A 21,740-nucleotide genomic window follows, 5' to 3' on the forward strand; every position below is an offset into this window, starting at 1 on the left:
GGAATCCAAACCATCGTCACCTGCCACGTCCTTCAGAAGTGTATAAGTATCTGCTGTTGGGAGCCTAAGCCACGTAAATCGGGCCCAAGCACTTCCGGTGTGAAAATAGCCCGAACCGTATGAAGATTATATAGATTATGCAGAGATGCCATGAAATATCCACATTCCAATTTAATAGCTGCCCACCCCTTACAATATCCATTCCGGCTAATGGCTAACGGTCGGCCTTAATAGTTTCGCCTGACAGTTTAAAGTGTCCCACAGTTTAATGGACCTTGTCCAGTATTTATTGTATTAATATTGCACCGACAGCCTTTCCACAAATGAGAAAGGAAAAGCCTGTCGAAGCACTTACAAAAATTAATGGCAATAGAGGGTATTGTCTTTTATTTCATTTAAAGTATTAGGTTCTACTGATTCATAGACTTCACGCTAAACATTCTTAATACAGAATCTTCGATTTAGGCTTAAAATAATTTAAGGGAAATAAAATCTCTAGGTTTGATTGTCACAGAATTCGCTTCGTTATATTTATGCATTTTTTAACAGAAAATTTAAATTCCTTGCTTTCTTGGATTACTGTTTGCACGTGTAATGGCTAATTAATATAGTCCAAAAGAATAAAATCGCTGAATTTTAATTAAGAATTTTTTGAGTGCACCCTTTTTCAGTCCCAATATAATGGCTTCTAGACTGGACAATCGTTAATGAGTACTTACCTCGGGTATATCATCTGGCACCTTTCCCATCCAGGACAATGAGAGTATCGTGCAGTCGCATTTTGTGTTGATGTTTCGCTCGAAGTGTAAATGCATTTTATGGCCCAAAAGCGAAGGCCAACCAACTATTTCCTCAAGTTGTGGTTTTTACTGTAGCTATAGCTGCTCAACGTCGATTTAAGCCACACACATGTTGCTAAAATGGAGAGAAAAAAGGGGGTGGGAATGAGTTTCATTATCGTTTAGTATAACATGCCAATAACTAATTTACGATGAAAGCCAAATGGAGTAGATGTGGTTGTTGGTACTCGTGTTGCCAATGTTGTTATTATTATTCTGGTTACTGCTGCTGGTACCTTATCAGGCTAAAACACACACACTCCCACTCTGCCTTGCGGGTCATTGGTTGTGCTTTGTACGGGGATTTATCGGTGGGTGGAACGATGTTCCAGCATATGTTCGCTGTATTCCCCCTAAAGCGGAATCGACTTCATCGTGCTCCTTCAAGGGTTGACAAATTGTACTACACAAACTCACAAGGAACACACACCCACGTGCACGACATAATTTGAAGCATGCTTTTCAGGGCACACTAATTGGTATTAGTGAGTAAGTGGATGTGTGTCCTATCTGCCTCTGAACCGCCATTCGCCAGTTTAACCCACTCACACACACACACACACACATACACGCACAGCGCTCATAAAAATCCTTTTTGCCAAATGGATACATATATCAACATCTACTTGCTCCCAGACTTTTAAAAATTTTTTGCGGAAGTCGAATGCCGCGGTGGCTAAAGTTTGCATTGGTTAATCTTGTTGCTTTTGCTTTTTCAAAGAAAGTTGAAGAACATAATAAGCTTAATATAACAATTTAAAAATATTTAACTTTACTTAAATTGGTTTCGAAACTCAAAACATTAAAGGAATGGCGAAATCGATCCATATTATAGTTGCCTTTTTTTCATCCGACTCAGATGCTTCAATAATACTCTACAAACCACATTTTTAGGCGCATCAAAAAGATAGACAAACATGTAAATACTTTAACAGAGTTTTTTAATCTGTTGGAAACATTTACAACAATACAATGCGCCCCTATTCTCCAAATATAGCTAATGGTAAAAGCTCAAACGATGTCAAAACTTATCCGTCACTTTCGCAACGCCACTCATTTAAATTATTTAAAAAGTTTTCAGGCAAAAAGTCGAGTAAAGTCGAGCTGAACTAAGAGCTCTGGGCAAAGAAAAACAATCCCTCGCTGAGCAGAGCAAAGGAGAGTCCTTCAGTATGAGAATGTTTCAAATTATGCTTGAATAATTGATATCGCTTGCTGCTGTGTCTGTTGTCTCGTTTGATGACTGCTTGACTAGCCGGCTTCTCATTCTCTGCCGAGCGTTTGTTTTGTGTAATTTGGTCTAGGCAGCATATCTTTACAGGGAGGAAAATGTTTAATGATCAAATAAGGGACTTTATGGAGCTTTAATTTAATTGATGTAATATATTTCAAGCTGTAAAGATAGATACAAAAATCCATTTTCGTATTTTTCACAACATTTTTAAATACAATATATACATTTTATCAAACTCACTTAAGTTTACCTATTAAATATATATTCTTCTATATGTGTTTCTATTCTTAGTCTAAATTTTCTAATTTCTGTAATTGTTTATAGTTTCTCATAATTTTCTCCGGTGTATCTAAGCATTGCCTGTGGCTGAGAGAACTTGGAGACGTAAAGGGAAAGGGGGTTGCCCGAGCAGAGACAAAGGCACACACGCATTTGCTTCAATTATGTTGTACGCTTTGTCTGATTGAATTTGACATGTGATATTCCATTTTTGATTGCGTATACGCCCCGGGGGCGAGCCGTCATCAAAACCGGTCATCTTACAACGAACGAGGCTGTCTGAAAGCCAACTAATGGAATCTTTTGGGGAGGATTGTGCCACTTGCCTGCTTAAATATTGATAAAAAGCCAACTACAACTCGTTATAAATTGAAGAGTCCTTTGAATTCCATTTCAATAACACACAGGCAGACAGCTAAAAATAAAAAAAAAACAGGGAGGAATGCATTCTCGAGTAGTTCACGAGATGAATGATTGCACATCCCACCGTGGGGCACATTCCGAACGTGTTACTTTCGCCACTCTGACGCACTCACCCGCTCTCCAACTGCCAGACAGCCATTGTTCGGCTGCTTTTAAATTGTTCAACGTGCCGCATTTGGCAGCCAACCTGCACATTTCCACCCACCAAATGCCAGCCTTTCGGCGCTTTCATGCGACTGCGACACTGAGCACTTTTTAGCGGTTCATGGCCATAACGCGGCAGAGTAACGAAAATAACTGAGGCGGCGTCGGAAAAGCTGTCGAAATGCCAGTCAGACTCGGTCTCGGACGGAAAACTCCGGGCAGGTGTGCAGTTTCAGCTGTGCAACGGACACGAAAACCTGGGCCAGACATCATGAAATATGCATTTAACCATCAACAATGGCAACCAGCCTTGGTAATGGCCACGGGCTATACTTGCGAATAAATACAGCCAAATTACTCTGTACAAGATTACTTAATCCATTTAAAATGCAATTGTTATTGATACAATTTACTGCAATCAAAGGCCAACAAAAGCTTTGCGCAAATAAATCAATTAAACAATTGAACCAATATTCATCAAATTGCTATCAACATTTATATTTGTTGAACAGGAATTTGTTTTGTATTTTTGCCAATACTTTTCTCTATTCTCGAAACAACCCCAGCAACGCATTTTACTTGTTCCTAAAATATAGGATTTGTTTCGGCTTTGCCATTAAAAGTTAATTATGTGGAAAGAAGCAGAGACGGAACACACATAGCTGTTCACAAAGTAAACTTTAGTTGCCTGTTAGTTGGTTCTCTGTCTATCTCTTTCTGTTGCAATTAGGCTGCCGAAATTAGATTGCGTATACGCTCCATGGTACACAGTTTGCTGTAAGGCGCTTAACTATTATGTAGTCGTAACTGGTGTTGTTACTGCTAACACTGTTTCGGGTGAAACTTTTGCTCTCTTCATTGGCTCGCATTATTTTTGGCATTCGGTAAAGATCCTTACAGTGGCAACATATGTTCAATGTTGATAAATCAGCAACTGTGTTGAACAACAAACTATCCGAAAATATTTCACTTTTGTATTTGATATTCATAACAAAAAACAGAACTAGTTGGGATTTTAATCAGCTGTTAGCTTATAGAACTTTTTTGCGCACTAGCTATCAATTTGTATTGATAGGGCGATAAGCCTAATTTATTATGGTGGAAGCGAAAAATTACATTTTACATTAGTTTAGGAAATGCTGCTGTGCACATTTTTGAATTAATCATAGAGCTTATTATAATTGTTTTAGTAACACACACTTAATTATTACAAAATTATAATATAAACTGTACATTTCATTAAGTTAATTCCACAATCCACATCATATTCTAGATTAAAATTTTCTTCCCACTGTATTTGCAACATTTTTGTATTTATGTCCAGGCCAGTGGCTTGCCCCCCACTTAATGCCGCTAAAATCCTGATTTACTTTTTTATCCTTAGCGCATGTCCCTCCATTATGTCTGCGAATTAATTGTGGCAATTTGCTTTTGATCCTTGGGGCACTGGGCGGAATTTGAATGCACGCAATTATTTCATTTTCATCATGCTTTTCATCTACCTAACGAGCTGGCATTGTTCATATTTTCTTGTCCCTGTCTCGGTTATTGCTGTCAGCGGTCCTGGAATGCCCTTGAACCGCTTGAAACTAGCCCAGCTCGCTGCTCCTTTGCATATCGCAAAATATAGTATAATGGAAGTGCAGCGGTGCATGCAACAAGACCGAAAACAACAAGAACCACACTACAAAGTCGAGTGGAAGGAACGAACCACTTCGAGCTCGATTCGGAATTTGTGTGCGTTGCCCTCGACTCAAAAGTTTCGTGACGTTGGCCACAGGAAAATATATGCACATATAGCGTTTGCATGACGACATGTATCGGTAAGGTATTTATGCCAGCCTTTGGTTTTTAGATAAATATATAGAGTGGAAAGGCCGCTGGTAAATCAAAAGCCTTGAGCAAGGAAATATACTATTTGCAAAACCCTTTCAATTAAGGAATTCCTTTTCATAAACAAATTTTTTAGGTCTTGAGATTATTAACAACCGTTCTTTTTTGTTGCAATTGTTCAAAGATAATTTAAATTAATACTTATATAATCACTTCAGGCTAAGTTTCCATTTATTTTACGCATAAGAATCACTTAGACTTTTAAAAACTATCGTTTGCCCACCCCTTAAATCGTTATTTAAAAAAAGTAAAAAATTACCATGCTATTTTGAACCATTAAATTTATGGAATTTCTAGGCAGAATAGGTTTCGTATAGTCAACAACTGGTTTATTTTCATGTCAAAATATATTTATATTTAGAAATCTCTACGCTAATGGTGCGGTTTTTATGAAAGCGAAATGAAGCGAAATTTGTATGTCAAACTACAATCAAATTGACCTTGGTGTGGTTCTTATCTTTTTTTATTATAATAAATTTTTGCAGCAAAACAAAATAAAACTATTTCAAAAGGAGGAATTTTATCGATTCTGCACACATGGCCATTATTTTAACTTATCAGTACCAGTTTTTACACAATTGGTAAAGTGATTTTCATTTATGAACAAAAGGTATGAGAATTAGAGCCACAAATGTTCGACTGTTCTTAATTCAACTCCAAATGGTATAAATTTAGAAATATAGTCTTAAACAAGAGAGAACGCTATAGTCGGGTGCCCCGACTATCAGATACCCGTTACTCAGGTAAAGGGAGTGCGAGGGAGATGGAGATAGAAACTTTGATCACGCATAACTTTTTAACGAATGGTCCGATTTGAAAAATTTCTTCTACATTTCGATAGGTATTGATAAACACAATAAAACTGCATTTTTACTTTTCCGAAATATTTAAATTTTGAAAATCGTATATAAGCGATTGTGGGCGTTAAAGGGGGCGTGGCACCTTTTTGAAACAAACTTGCGCTGCGTAGGAACTCCTAGAATCTGCATGCAAAATGCCAATCTTCTAGCTTTTATAGTTTCCGAGATCTCAGCGTTCATACGGACAGACAGACGGACAGACGGAGAGACGGACAGACGGACAGACAGACGGACAGACGGACATGGCTAGATCGACTCGGCTAGTGATCCTGATCAAGAATATATATACTTTATAGGGTCGGAAACGCTTCCTTCTAGCTGTTACATACTTTTGCACGAATACAATATACCCTTTTACTCTACGAGTAACGGGTATAAAAAAAGAACAGAACGTTATTAAAGTAACAAATTCGGAATTCGATTTTCGCGGTAATTTTATTTCTGGGTGTAACTACACCCATAATAAAACTGTTAATTGTAACTCACTGGACTTTTTAAAACCTTAAAGCTTTAATTTTCGAGTAACCAACGTATCGAAAAAATCTAATCCTGGCTTTGGTTTTTAGTTTCCCCTAATTATGTTACCGCTTTGTTGTGTGCCGCTTGCCAGGCGACCGGCGAGATTGAAACAAGTTCAAAGCCCACGTATCCCCCTCCAATTTTTCTTTCCGAGTGGGGTCCGAAGGGTGTCCCAGTAATTGCTGGGAGTTCAGTTTTCACTGCCCATGGGGCATTCGCTTTAATTAGCCACACGCCAGCAAGCACAGGAAATGCGTTTGAAGAAGGAAAAATCATTAAAAACTGGTAAACAAAAAAAGGCGACACCAATGACGTGCATGCATTTAATTGGCATGGTTTTTCAGGCCAATACCACTCCCTTTTTCCTTAACTCTTCCTTTAAAATAAAGCTGAAGGAGCTCCGGAAAAACCAGAAGACAAGGAAAAGCAATAAAATTTTGCATAAATGACGAAATAAATGACAGCCAAGTAAAGCAACATTGACAAATACGCACCCCGAGGGAGGGGGAATTTTCCTCTTGTTTTGCCAGCTCTTCGGGGTGCCGGCTACATTGAATGTCTTTCTATGTGTGCACTGAGCTTTAATGGTGGAAAACCGATGGGGAAAACACCAGGGAAATGCCATATAAAAGCTGACGCTGGGCTCTTTTCCCGGCTGCCCTCCATTGTTCGAGCTTGTTTATTGACATTCTGTAGGGTTTGGGGCAGTTGGCAGTTGGGGGTGTGTCGTATAATTTGTTTCTACTTTAACCTAACCCACCCGGTCCTCCCTTTTTATAGAGCATGTTGGGGAAAATTGTGCGCCTCAGTGGCGCTACAGTTACCCAAATGTATCTGGTTGTGTTTGTTGTTGCCGGGTGCGTTTTTCCTTCTCCTTGGCAATATAAACAATTTTTCCATTATTTCCATTCGCCGCTACTGCTACTGCTGCTTCAGTTATGCAAAATAATCAACATGGCAGAGATATTCAGATATTGGCAAGGCAAAGAATAACACAAACAATAACAATCACGAAAATAACAAAAGCAAAAGCAAATCCGCCGCCTGTTGTCAATGGCGAAAATATTGGCAAAACATTCGGAAAAAACCGCAAATCGAGCAAACTGCACTTGAACTTGCCACAAAGACCCGCCACATCGTCCTCCCAACGTCAGCTCGAATTATATAATGCAAATCGCGAGCAAATACAGTCAAACCTCACAAGCATAAACCTTTATTTGCTAAAAAAAACAAATTCCTATATAATTCAATTCTTTTTAGTTAAATTTTACGAACTTCTAACCATTTGAAATAAATATTATCTAAATTTTTAGGGTTTAGAATACAATTAGATATATAAGATAAAGATTTGATTTTGTACCCCAACGAAAGTGAATTTAAAACGACAAACTATTTATATTTGTGAAAATCTAATTTCAACTAAACATTCGAAAGTGAAAACAGATACAGTCTTTCAATGCTTTCCGGATGCTTACTTTCTAAAAATTAAAAGTTTTAACACTGAATGCCTTGCGGCAGTTAAACAATACAAAAAAAACGTCGAATCTTGTGAAATTTAAAATTACAATTTTATATAAGATTATATTTTAAGTAATATGTTACAACTTTTTTCGAAAACTACAATATAAGATATGAACAAATGGATTTTTGGAAAATGTATTGTCCTCAACAAATTTGGGAAGTACATATTTTTTCTATGTACATACCTCTGGTTATCGCAATTAGATCTTGGGATTAACGAAAAAGTTTGAAATATATTTGAAAAATAAACGATCAAAGGAAAATACAAGATATCAATGTTGGACTGTATTTGCGAAATAGTGGGGCCTGAGCAACTGAAACGCAGCGAAATAAGACAAAATGTAATGACCTTGGCAGCCATGCTAACACACATTGGCCCACAACCACTCCCCCGCATTCAAGCACACACAAACTTAAAAATAATTTCCCAAAGAGAAGCGCCAAGAACAAGACATTGGCGGTCATGCGTTGACGTCGCTGCCTCAGTCGCAGTCTCATTTGACGTCGCCGTCGGCAGAGGCATCTAAATTATGCAAACTGAAATTGCGGCACATCACACATACCCATTAAATCCCGTCCAGCTGACGCCCCAATGCAAATGTAACGGTTATGTGCTATATGGCTAAACTGCTTATCGCTCCAGCTGACCAACTAACGGAATTTCAATTTCGGCACGCTTGTTCCACGGGCTTTTTATAGGCGTGTGTTCCTGATTGCCGCTTCTCCGGCCGTACTTTTCCCGCCGGAGTCGTTTCTTGATTACAGAATGTAAAATGTATATAACAAGATACATACAAAGATACAAAAATTTAAACTCGAATTTTGTAAAATGTTAATTTATTTATTTGATATAAAATAAAAATTTGGCAAGCGGAGTTGGGATATGAATGATGCTCTACATTTATAGCCTTATCGTATGCGAACGAACATAAAATTAATCTCCCCTCGCATACGTATTAAAGCTATAAACAAAATTTAAAGATATCAAGATGTTTTTTTCTGTGTTGGGAAAACATAACACAACCGTGGACCCACTGCGAAAGCCAATGCCGATCGATTTTCACTGTCATTGGTTGTTTGATGCGGATTAATCGAAAACGTGCGTGGGCAGCTCACTCAACCGAAACTAGAAACGATACCGAATCGCTGGGAATTTAAGTCGTGTAAGCTAAGCAAATATGGTTGATAAAAAACGTTTAACCAAGGTAAGAACTAAGGTAACATGGCAGTGGGTAGAACACCTTTATTAACCCAGAATTCAGGGAGTTTTTGTGGCGCCCAAGGTGCTCTGCTGATGTGGCCACAACAAAAACTCACCCACATACAGGCGAACAACCCTAACAGAAACTTATATCTCAAATCAATAAAAGCAGGCATAAGTTTAAATAAAAAATAAAATATAAGGATGAACATTTATGTAAGGAAGATTTTTGTGTTAGCATGTATTCTTCTTGAAATGGATATGATAATATATATAAGTAAAAATCGAGGGGTGGATGATACCAACGAAGGAGACTGTGTATTACAGTATTTTCTTAAATTAATTTTTTAAGAACACAGTTAGATATGTATGTTGGATTTAGGCAAGTCGGCCTGTAGTATAGACATTCATAGTGTCCATGGCTTTGGGGCCAATCCACCACCGAGTGAGAGAGGCTAAAAGGATGTTTTCCAGCCAGGGGACAACGGAATTCCGCAACTCACCTGTGAAGTTCCCGCCCCGTCTCTGATGCTCCTGCTTCTGCTGCTCCTTGAAAATGCTACCGTTCAAAGTGCTGCTATTCGAAAAGGCTGATCCAATCGAATTACAGTTTTTCAACCGAAAAATTGGTGCACCGCCAACGATTTGTGTGTGTTTTTGCCACTGTTTTGGGGCAGACGTTCCCGTTACTTTTTCCCGTTTTCCTGTTATTTCCTATTTTTTTCTTCTCGTCTTACACACACTCACGGGCAGGACACACACACATACGCAAACGGAACGCACATGCAGCGCGGTTGAAATACCGTTAGCACACACTGCTTGCAACGACGCCCGAACGTGGACTGTCAGAGAATTTCGATTCCGGAAAGTTTACAGGGGCACTACGTAGGATTAGGGGGGCCCTCAGAGCGCGCCTGCGCTTTGGACGGTCCATCCGCATAGTTCTTATCAACGTAACTGTCAAACTGACGGAATTTACGCGCTCCGGTTGTTGTTAACGGGTATTGATTTTCTAGTTCCTTGGTGTACGGCAGTTACTTTGTATTAAATAAATTGTCAAGCTTTTTCTACAAGGCTTTACTTTTTACACATTTTTTAGTTAAACAAAAATTTATTTACTTTGTACATTTATTAATAGAATTTAAATAAAGAAATAAACATATGAGCGGTACTAACAGAAAGCTGCAACTGTAATTGAGCTGTTACCGTTGTAACGTTTGCGAGGGATACAATACCTGTTAAGATAAGATATCGATTAAATATATATCGGCCGCTCCGGTGGCAACCAGGGATGTTAGTATCATAATATCATCATATCGATAGCTTGATTCAAAAAACATCAAATCACGTCGCAATTTTCTCGCGTATAGTTTTAATATATTATATCACAAAATCTCCTAACAAACGGGGGAGTAAGTGCGAAAAGCTTAAATCAGATTAAATAATTGTGAAAATGAAAGACATTATTAACTCAAGACTCTTTCCAAGAATCAACAAAATACTTTCTATTTGATGGACGTTAAGCCCTTGTGATAAAAATATTTATATTTCTTTAATAAAGTCTTTTAAATAAAAAATCCTTGGAATAAATAATATTTTATCGATATTGATATTGATTTGACTACCCTGGTGGATAGACTTTGCCCAGTGTTTTACAACGTCTGAGCAGTGCAACGCTGTGCAGCACTGGACGCCCAGCAGATTTCTCGTTTCTCTGATAAATTGTCAATAACTTTGCCCGACGTTGGATGCAGGTTGTTTCCTTTTGCCAATATTATTTGTTGTGCAGCCCGCGCGTTCGTGTGTGTGAGTGAGTGTGTGCCAGTGTATGTGTGCGGGGCCTTGGTTTGCCCCCAAATTGCAAAGATTGCAAAAGGCCACGGAAAAAACGGGCCCAAAGGAAAGGAAAATTGTGCAATAGTCGCGAAAATCGAAGGACTCGCAGCAGGACGACGACGATGTGAAGCTGCAGGCGGGCGGTGGTCTCTAAAATCAAGTGTGAAATCATGTGCCTGGCGGAGCAACCGCTGAAGCAACCAATTCGGAGCAGCACCTCACCCACATTTAATGCGAAATACAGGCGAAAATGCCTGCTCCTCCTGACGCTGCTCCTCTTCCACGGCTGCTTCAGCGGACTGCACCGCGCCAGCGCCTTCAACTGCACCGCCCACGGCGGCCGCTGCCAGAACGACGGCCAGTGCCAGGAGGACGGCCAGTGCCTCTGCGCCGACGGCTGGCAGGGACCGGAGTGCCAGTTCTGCGGGGGGAAAGTCCGGTAAGTTATGGTCATACGCCTAGGAAGATAAGGTTGAATAGGCACAATAGAGCTTCCTTAACTCGACCACCTCAAAGCCCGCTCTAGATTACAAAGGAAAGCCGTTTTATACAGAGGAAAATGATCGTGTGTAATAGATACAATAGATCTTTCATATCTCCTACCTTTATCTCGACTCACCGTGGTGTCAGTTCTTGAAAGAAAAAATACCTTTAGAAATTTTACACAAAAAAAAAAAAACATGTATTGTACACTCAAACACCCATCTATTGAATAGGTGCCATTAGCAATAGTACATCGAAAATTATGAACAGGTTAAATAGATACCAAAAAAAGTTTATGTTACAGACCCTTAAAATCAAAAATATTTTTCAACCCAATTCAAAAAGATAGTTAAAGACGAAGTGGGTTGGTGTTTGAGTAAAAGAGGATGGGACTCACCAGATAGGATAAATTCGAGTTAGGGATTTACAACTGCATTGCACTTGTCAAAAACAATAGCTACAGTCCAGAACCCCAACAGGCAAGGTTAAATTCTTACCGCTATTTTATTAATTTGTGTATATTTTTCTAGAATGTAAATTTAAATCATACCTTTCAAATTGAAATGTTAGCAAATATCTTTTTGACCTATTTGACATATGTATATAAAATTGGAATTCTGGTAAATGCTCTGAAGTGATACGTAAGCTCATCAATATCATATACATGTTTCCTTCTGTTTAGTCGTAGGTCCCCTTGTGACTCACTCCACGTTATTCAATCAGATCTCCTCTACCTTTTTTGGCCCGGCCTATTTGTGTCAGGCAACGGTTCAGTTTCATCTGGTCGGACGGGTTCTTGGCCGGGTTTATCTCAACTCTCCCCGACTCCCATTTCTCCCGTTCTCTTTCTCCCATTAGCTCTCTAAACATTCTTTCACCTGCTTTCCGCTTTCTACGCCTCCTGACGCTTTCAATACGGATTATTCAATTAGTTCGCTTTGACTTTGAACTTGTTTTGGGCTGAAGCTTGTGTTTTTTTGGGTGCTTCTTTTAGCTATATGAGCTTCTTTGGCATCTGACATCTTGCCATCTGGATTGAGAGGAGAAAATATGCAGCTAAATAATTTACAATTCCACTTAAAATAATTTGAGAAAGAATAACGTCTCTAACACAACTGGAAATCATAAAAGCACGTATTCATAAATCTAGTTATTGTTCATTGGGTAACATGTATCTAAGGTACTGTTAAACATCCAAAACACAAATTATAGAGTCTAGTTTGCCAGAATTCATTGTAGACCAGTTTTCTGCATTTCAACACTTGTTATCCATGCCAATTTCGGATCTTATTTTAATAGCAACATTATTCCATTCGCCAAACAATAAGATAACAGTTTTTCGCTAGCCATAAAATGAGTTTTAAAAGTGGAGGTCAAACAGATATTGTTGTTTTTCCATGCGTGCAATATGTAGAAATGTATGAGATGTCGCCGGGCCAGTTTCGTTGTTCACGCTTACGCTGGCGTCATAAAGCTTATGAAATGGTTTGTTTATGTTTCTTAACAACGGCTATTTGCACGCCGAGTCCGATAAGCGAGTAAGTTCTATCTTGACATTAATTAAGCCCCCCACCTGCCGTGATGGGAGCTGGAATTTGCGCACTCAAGCATTGAGGTCGCCGTTTCACCTGCCAGAGACCATCGAAACCAGTTCGGTGGTGTGTCTATAGACCCCTGATCCCGACCTGCGGTTGAGCGGTGGATCGCAGCTATTAGCAGGCCATAAATTCCGAAGCTACACGGTCGACCGTTCAATTTAAGCAGTGATAAGAGGACAAGTGATTCCCCTTATCAGCTGTGTGCGTCCGCTTATCGCCTGTGAATTTCACGATTCTAGTCCAGATTCACCCACTGCCTGTTTGTTTGCTTGCGACTCACCAACTCAAACGGCCTCAGAGAGCCGACATTTTGCCGGCTTTCTATGCAAAAACTGGGCACAACCTAACTGGTTTCCCTCACTTTGATTGCATTCCAGCCCATTGGCCACATGAGAAGGGCGCCTATTCACCTACTCGGACTCCCGATCCACCAGGTCCATTTTTCATCTCGAAAGCTGTGCGTAAGCTTAGCGCTCGACTGCACAGAGTGACTCACCGGCTGCCAATGAGTGTGTAAATATATCTTTGCCGAACATTGATTTTTCGTGGCTACAGCTTGATATGGCCACCGGCACGGGTTGCATCCCGGCTGGACGATTGTTTACTCAAAGTTTAGAAACGACCGAGACACAACGCCCACACGAGCCAGTCTTTTACAGACGCGGGTGCAAAAATAAATATCATTCATATACAAAAATTATTATGCACAGTAATGTGACAAATAAATTGTAATGCAAAGAAGTTATGAGTTGTATAGAAATATTCAATGTCAAACAAGTTTCAAAACATAATTAATATATAAAATATAGTAATCATAAAAACTCAACCAAAAAACTTTTGTCTTTTTGAGAGATTGTTTAAAAAAAATAAAAGAAATCAATTATAATAATCTGTTTATTTTATATTCCGACACGAAAAAATACAACAAATTTGTACTTGGCTGACGAGTTGGTGATTCCTTATATGCGGTAGCAAACTTTTAAGATAAGATTGTTTTTGACAATTATTATTTATTTGTTCATCGGAAGTGTTTTCATTAACCAAAAGATATTCAAATTTCTATTGTTTTGACCGCAACTGTTTGTGTGCTACATGCAGTACTTATCGGCACTTGTTTAGTGTAATGTGAGTCGCATTTAGAATGCGGAAGGCTACCGATTCCACTTTCTCCGAGTACTCTGGCTATGTGAGTTAATTGTTTTAACAAGTACAAATAAACAAGTTGGACCTGCAAAAGTTTCCTTAAAAATTGTATACCCAAAAAGAGGGTTCGTCTTTCAATATTTATACATCGTAAATTAAATTATAAATTAAATTCAGGCTAATATGCTGTTACTGGTATTGGTTATAAACAGTCAGTCGAATACAAATAAAACTATCCGAGCATTTATTCTGATACACTGGCACTTTATTTTATTTTTTATCTTTATAAGCTTATCGGTTTTTTTTTGTGGGATTTTCTTTTCTAGCAACCAACGACGAAACGCTTTCGCTTGTTTAAATAAACACTGTTTATACAAAATAAATATGTATAAAAATAGTTTTCAATCATTTTAGAAATTTATCCAACCGTTAGTTATTTTACTATAATAATACAATTTTTTTTCTTGGTACATATGAACTAACATTTTTCGTTGGCCTCCTAACTAGACAATTTTCGTTTCTCTAGACCTTTTAATTAAAAAGTTGAGAGATCAACTATTCAGACCGTTACTGCAATATAGGCTTAAATTTAATTGTCATATTTTTAGAGCACTGCGCTTTGTACTCTGCACAGCTGTAAATTGAAATCAGATCGACTAAAACAGGGGAAAGCAGTTATTTATAAGCGGATGTGCACACAAAACACTAAGAAAATAACAAGACAGACAAAGGAAGGCTTTGGCAGGCGACTGTCGTATACCCTTATCGAGTTTCAAGCTCTTAAGTTGTCACATTCCGTCCAAGACTGTCTTCCAGACATATTTCCACTCGTAATCCCCATTTACAGAACAAAAGCCACGGAACACAAATGCCCAAAGGGTGGACAACGAACGTCGACATTGTGAGGCTGCCCCGAGTCAACAGTTGAGCGGCTTCAGCTCGGTCACACATGTTTTATAGAAAACTATACTATAACTTATACACTCTCCCCATATCATTTGTAGATTGCAATTGCGCTGGCCGGCAAATTCAATTATCTTCTCACAGCATCGGGCCATTGGCATTTGCATACGTGCATGTGCAATGAGAGCACTGCACTATCGCTTAATCGATAGAGGAATTGATTTATTTTGCCACCTCAAAGCTAATGGATTCCGCATCCCCTTTCTTCGTATTTTTCAGCATGTACCACCCCATGGGTACGATACACGACGGCTGGGGCAACTATTCGGTGAGTGTCAAGTGCAGCTGGTTAATCGATGCCAGGCATCCGCACTGGAACCGCCGACATAACACCAATCCGTCGCGAACCGCCAACATACGGATCCACCTACGTGAGTTCGCCACGGAGTGTGGCTGGGATCACCTGTACATATACGATGGTGACAGCGTGGATTCTCCACTGCTGGCGGTGTTTAGGTGAGTTTGTGCCTTTGCTTTTTATGTGGATTAGTTATAACTAACCTTTGTCTTCCCTATCTTCCCTTCAGTGGCCTCATGTACAGAGGTAACTTCTCCATTCGTCGCGTGCCACAGGTGATTGCAAGATCCGGCACAGCCCTGGTTCACTTCTTCAGTGATGATGCCTATAACATGTCCGGCTTCAATCTCACCTACAAGATGAACGGCTGTCCCTCGGATAGCGATGGTAAGCTTATCACTTGGGAGTATTTTAAAGCAGAATTAAAAGGTTTCCTCACCATTTCAGAGGTGGAGTGTTCCGGCCATGGCAAGTGCCGCGATGGCGACTGCATCTGTGATCCCATGTTCAGGGGTGAAGCCTGTAACATTGCCGCCTGTCCCAACAACTGCTTGGAGTCCAAAAACCAAGGCCATTGCCGACTCGACCAGGAACGGTTAGTTGGTTATAAATTTCCTATTAAATATTATCACATTCGGATTATCACATTTTTTTTTTCAATTAGTGAACGAATTTGTAACCCATATAAAGTTATAGTCTTAAAAGCTTCTTAGACTCCATATGTAAAGTTCAATTACAACTTGTTATGATTTTCGAGAGACAAATAATTACAAATTATCTGGCCGTTATAATCCTCAATATTGTTATATAATTCAATCTTGTTAGCTCATAAAAGTAAACAATTGATAGATGTCTCTTTATTTAACTTACTCTTAAACCACTTCAACCACTGTCGCTTCTTAACTTGGATTTTTTTCGTCCAATTTTAGAATACGATTATTTTCTTGAGTTGCTTAATTAAGAGAAATTACGAGCAAACTAGAATAAAATTAACTAGGAAAGGGAGGCTAAATTCAGTCTTAAATAATTGGGCCAATTACGAATATTTCGTCACTCATAAAATCGTTTAATTTCTTGCAGCTGCTCCTGTTACGAGGGATTTGCAGGCGACGACTGCAGTCAGATCAGCGCCCATGGAGCCTGGTCCACAGTCCACCCCAAGCACTCGCCGGCGCCAGCAGGAAGCGCCTCCCATGGCGCCACCGTCTGGCGCGACACACTGCACATCGTGGGCGGAGAATCTTACGGACGGGGCGAGCTAATGAGCACCTATGACTTCAACGGCAACGTGTGGGAGACTGTGCATCCGGAGGATGGCGGCGAGGTGCCCGACAAACGATACGGTGCCTCCACGGTGATGTACGGAGACAAAATCTTCATGTACGGCGGTGTGGTCAAAGGCCAGGGCATTAGCAACGAGCTGTGGGCCTTCGATGTTTCGGCGCGAACGTGGGCAAACATCTCAGTACGACCGGAATCCTTGTGCAATGCCACTGGAGGAATCACCGCCATGTGCGGGCCCCTTCATGTGGTGGGTCACACCGCCACGCTTGTTCCCGGATACGGGGACAAGAACAACTACCAGTACATGGTGGTCATCTTCGGTCACTCGCCGAACTACGGCTACCTCAACACGGTGCAGGAGTTCAACTTCGGATCACGCGAGTGGCGCATCGTTCCCACCACTGGTTATGTGGTAAAGGGCGGCTTTGGGCACAGTGCCGCCTACGACTTCCTCACGGAGAAGGTGTACGTTTACGGAGGAATAGTCTCCGAGAGCGAGTCTAGTCAAGTGCTTAGTTCGCGGTTGTATGCCTATGAACCGGCCACACGGGTTTGGAGCCTGTTGTCGGCGGCGCCAAGTGCTCGACTGCTCCACACTGCAAACTTTGTGAATCAGGGACTAATGATGGTCTTCGGTGGAAACACGCACAACGATACCTCGCAGAGCTACGGAGCGAAGTGCTATAGCCAGGACCTGCTCGTCTACGATGTGTACTGCGACTCGTGGCACTATCACACGACGCCGGGCCACCTACAGGCGGATCTGGCCCGCTTCGGCCACAGTTCGGTGGTGTTCGAGGAGTCGCTGTACATCTATGGTGGCTTCAACGGCCAGCTACTGAACGATATGCTCCGCTACCAGCCGGGCTACTGCAGCTACTACACCAAGCAGGAAAAGTGCACTTCGGCTCGTCCCGGAGTAAAGTGCATTTGGGATGTGCAGAAGATGCGCTGCATCGCCATCACGCAGGTCCAGCGATCGGCTATTTACGGGCGAGAGCAGTACGATTACGTGGCCTGTCCATCGAAGAGCCGGCTCACGCTTACCTCGGAGCTGCTGCACGATGTTCACCGCTGCCAGGAGCTGGCCAACTGTCAATCCTGCGTCTCCACTACTTTTGGCTGTACCTACTGTGGTAACGGAGTGTGCAGCAAGGAGCGGTGTCGGGAAACCACCTCAGTGGCCTCCGTCCTCTTCGAGTCGTCCACGCAACAAGCTGTGTCCACATTGAGTCCGCCACTAAATGCCAAACACCTGGACTCCTGCCCTATCAACGAGGATTACCTGATGCACTCTGTATGCGAACAGCTGCACAATTGTCGCGCTTGTTCCGCTAACCTGGCCTGTCGCTGGGACTCGGAGCAGAACCGCTGCCGGAGTTACTCTTTCGGCGGTGGAATAGCCGTCAACCGGACGCAGGATGAGGTGGCATGCGCGCCGGCGTGCGCTGCAATGACCAATTGCCAGAATTGCACGGAGGACGAGTGCATCTGGTGCCAGAACGAACAGCGCTGCGTGGACCGTAATGCCTACACCGCAAGTTTTCCTTACGGTCAGTGCCGGGAGTGGACCACCTTCACGAACAAGTGCCGATCCGGTCCGACGCAATCGACGGCGTTGACTGTCGGCAGCACCACCGCACTGTCGAGTGCGCAGTGTGGTTACTACAACAGCTGCCAGATGTGTCTGGATGATCCGGCGTGCGGATGGTGCGACAATGGCTCCAATACGGGTCTGGGAAGATGCGTTGTCGGAGGAGCATTAGCGCCCTACGATGAGACGGAATGTGCGCTGAAGCACTGGTTCTTTACATCCTGCCCCCGGTGCAATTGCAACGGGCATTCGTATTGTAACGACCAACAGCATTGCGAGCAGCCGTGCAACAATCTAACGACCGGAACGCACTGCGAAAAGTGTCGCACTGGATATTGGGGGAATCCCATCAACGGAGGCAAGTGCCAGCGCTGTGATTGCAATGGCCAGGGCGTTTACTGTCATCCGGACACTGGCAAATGCTTCTGTACCACCAAGGGTATTGTGGGCGATCACTGCGAAAAGTGTGACTCCCAGAACCATTACCACGGGGATCCACTGAAGGGATCCTGCTACTACGAGCTGACCATCGATTACCAGTTCACGTTTAATCTTTCCAAGAAGGAGGACCGTCACTTTACGCAGATAAACTTCCGGAATTCTCCGGGCAAGCCGGAGATCGATGCTGATTTCACAATTACCTGCAGCGTTCCAGCCAAAATGGACATCTCCGTGAAGAGGGCCGGCTCGCCGGACATGCTCATCCTAGTGGGAGTTAACTGCTCAACGTTCCGCCATCGGTTCCCCAAGACGGACTACCAATTCGGGCACTCGCCCGATGACAACAGCTCCCTGACCACCTTCTACGTATTCGTGCACGACTTCCAGCCGCCAATCTGGATACAGATCGCCTTCTCACAGTACCCCAAGCTCAACCTGCAGCAGTTCTTCATCACATTCTCCTCATGCTTCCTGCTGCTGCTGCTCATGGCCGCCGTCCTGTGGAAGATCAAGCAAAAATACGACATGTTCCGGCGACGCCAACGGTTGTTCGTCGAAATGGAGCAGATGGCGAGTCGACCGTTTTCACAGGTTAGCTTAAAGGAAGAAAGAATGATTGTAATGTTTTTAATCCATAATCGATTTTCCAACAGGTACTGGTCGATATCGAAAACCGCGAAAGTATTGATCTGAGTCTGACGCTGGAGGGCATTGGCCACCTGTCCAAGAAACGCAAAAAGGTGGGCGAGTAAATCAATCAAAACGTACAATTTTATGAGCCGGCTTTTCGGATTGTTACCATTTAGGAAAATAGATAAAATTATGGCTTTTGGACAGTCCAATTTTTTTGAAAGATTTTTTTTTTTTTTATTTAATTTTTTAGTAGTCTTAGATCAATGAAAAAATTAATTTTGTGATCAAAATATTAACTTAAATTTAACATTTTATAGTTTGGAGAATATTGCACGACACTTATTTTATAATTTGCAATATTGTATTTTCATAAATTGAAGTTTTATGTTATTTCAAAGTTCTTGTTAGAACAAATATTTATTACAGTCTTAGTAGCTACAATCCGTAGAAATTAGTTATTAATTGTAGGTTTTTAAAAAAACTTTAATAACTTCATTGTGTTATATTCAAATGTTATATTTAATTTATCGCTTCAACTTTAGCATCATTTCATTATTATAGAAAACATTATAAGAAATATGGTTTTAATATGTTCATTTTCTCAGGAATGCCCCAGTCCCATTGCATTGGAGCCTTGCAGCGGTAATAGAGCCGCTGTGCTCTCGCTTCTAGTCCGGCTGCCCACGGGTAAGGATAGCATTGGTCTCAAACAGTATATATTTCTCACTTATTCAACTTTCGATACACAGGTGGCCTTTCACAAGCGCCGTCTGGACAGTCCGCTGGTCTAGCCGTGGCCAGCGCCTTAGTCACGCTCGGCAATCCGCGTCGTCCGTCGATCGATCAGCATCCCAAGGAGCCAAAGTCGAAGCGCAAGCAGAGCCAGCACCCAGACAGTTGTACATAATAACCGTAACACTATGCTTACCTACATAAAGTAATAATGATAACGATAATGATAATAATTATGATAATATGTAACTAGCGAATAAGTACGAGTATATAGTATATATTTTCCCCGACTTTCTTCTACTAACCACACACAAAAGGCAAGCTAGCAAGTTGATAATCCGCAGTTATTATTACTTTAATGCATTAGACTAGTAACGAAACGAGAAAGAAACAAACAAATAATAATAATTTTTAGCAAAAGGACATATTTATATACGGTTATATACAATTTGATATAGTTGATAGGTCGAGTAGCGTTGCAATAGTTATAAATGTTTAATTTATTATTTATACCGCGTATGTGAGCTAAGTTCGATGGCAACAGCTGTATTCAAATTATTAATGTATTTTTTTTACTTAATCACATAGCCTAAGCGTGTTGTTAGAATTTATTTATGCAAATTTTGTGCGCTGCCTCGGCAGTAGGTGCACCAAAAGCCGCGACAGTGTCAGAGACAGAAACAGAGTCAAAACAAAAAGACATTTAATTGATCTTAGCAAAAAAGTGATGAACAAAACCGGATGACAGACAAAAGCGATAGATACGTGTACAAGGAGCGAGGTGACGGAGAAATGCAATACTGTGTTCAATAATAGAAATGTTTCTGTTTTTAATATCCGTGCAAATATTTACAACGCAAGACATGAGTGGATCAAAACAAAAACAGAAAAGAACAAAACAATGCAAGTGTAAATAAAATACGTAAATTGATAACGCTATATAGATAGTAGTTATACATAAACAAAATGCTCTTGATATGAGAACGCGCCCAAAACAAATCAAACGATTAAATTGTACATGCAATCTAGATGAGATCCAACATTTACCAAAATTCAAATTAAATCACAAACTAATCGTAAGGTTTCCTCTTGGCAACAAAAACAAACAAAGAAACAAACAGTTGACTACAGAAACAACTCACGCAGTTAATTAACTCGATAATTCAAACTAATACAAGTCACACCAATTTACTAGACGCACTCTCTGTAATACAAATCCAGGAATGGAACAACCTCTAGAATCAAAAGACACTCGTCTAAAACTTTAACTAACACCTAGAGATCTTCTAAGAATCACAACTTTTCAAAGTACACAAACTCCAGCCGATATGTGGACGATCGCTTCGGGTTAGCAGACAAACAAATGTAAATCTATTTAATTTTTTTAAACAATTTTATGAAGTCCATGTGTGAAATTTAATTTCAATTGTAAAATGCGTTTAGAGACATACACTTAAAATATATAAAAATAAAAGTACTTGCCAACCCAGTTCCAAACACCCAAAAAAAAAGCAACAGAAATAAACAAACGAAGATAATAACAAACCCTTCGAAGACTTGTTTGTTATCCCAGAATTTAAAGACCCCTGACAGCAACTGCAGCAGCAAGATATACATAGATAAAGAATCATATATTAGTTTATTAACCAATAAAAAGACACTCCAAATGTAAGCAATGCAAAGTGGTTTTATTTTCATTACTCCCCACCGACCATTCACCGCGTTATCCCATGCATTTCACAGAACTTTCACTTTCGGCAGCTGGCGGTTGGGGGGCGCAAAAGTTGGGGGCGCTGCTGCATGGCCTGATAAACCGGGTAAA

At 40.8% G+C, this 21,740-nt stretch overlaps 2 protein-coding genes across 5 annotated transcripts in view; one reads left to right on the forward strand and one right to left on the reverse strand.

Annotated features, from left to right (window-relative positions):
- LOC108045736 (tubby-related protein 4) overlaps positions 1-9,995 on the reverse strand; it is a 30,268-nt gene extending 20,273 nt beyond the window's left edge. For 3 of the 4 annotated variants that reach the window (XM_044459136.1, XM_044459135.1, XM_044459133.1), the window contains exons 1-2: positions 9,417-9,995; positions 720-915 (exon numbers count right to left, since the gene is read on the reverse strand). In XM_044459136.1, coding sequence (XP_044315071.1) covers positions 720-815 — 96 coding nt within the window. In that variant the 5' untranslated portion in view covers positions 816-915; positions 9,417-9,995. The remainder of the gene's footprint in view (positions 1-719; positions 916-9,416) is intronic. The other variant, XM_044459134.1, reaches the window with a different exon arrangement.
- Positions 9,996-10,568: 573 nt separating this feature from the next.
- On the forward strand, positions 10,569-21,590 carry LOC108053838 (attractin-like protein 1). The gene is made up of 8 exons (XM_017136561.2): positions 10,569-11,188; positions 15,156-15,392; positions 15,464-15,621; positions 15,682-15,829; positions 16,315-19,144; positions 19,207-19,293; positions 19,792-19,873; positions 19,936-21,590. The coding sequence occupies exons 1-8, from the start codon at positions 10,920-10,922 to the stop codon at positions 20,091-20,093; spliced, it is 3,969 nt and encodes a 1,322-aa protein (XP_016992050.1). The 5' UTR covers positions 10,569-10,919; the 3' UTR covers positions 20,094-21,590.
- Positions 21,591-21,740: the final 150 nt, after the last annotated feature.

This window comes from Drosophila rhopaloa, unplaced genomic scaffold (assembly GCF_018152115.1).
Source record: "Drosophila rhopaloa isolate 14029-0021.01 unplaced genomic scaffold, ASM1815211v1 contig_178, whole genome shotgun sequence".
Lineage (NCBI taxonomy): Eukaryota > Metazoa > Arthropoda > Insecta > Diptera > Drosophilidae > Drosophila > Drosophila rhopaloa.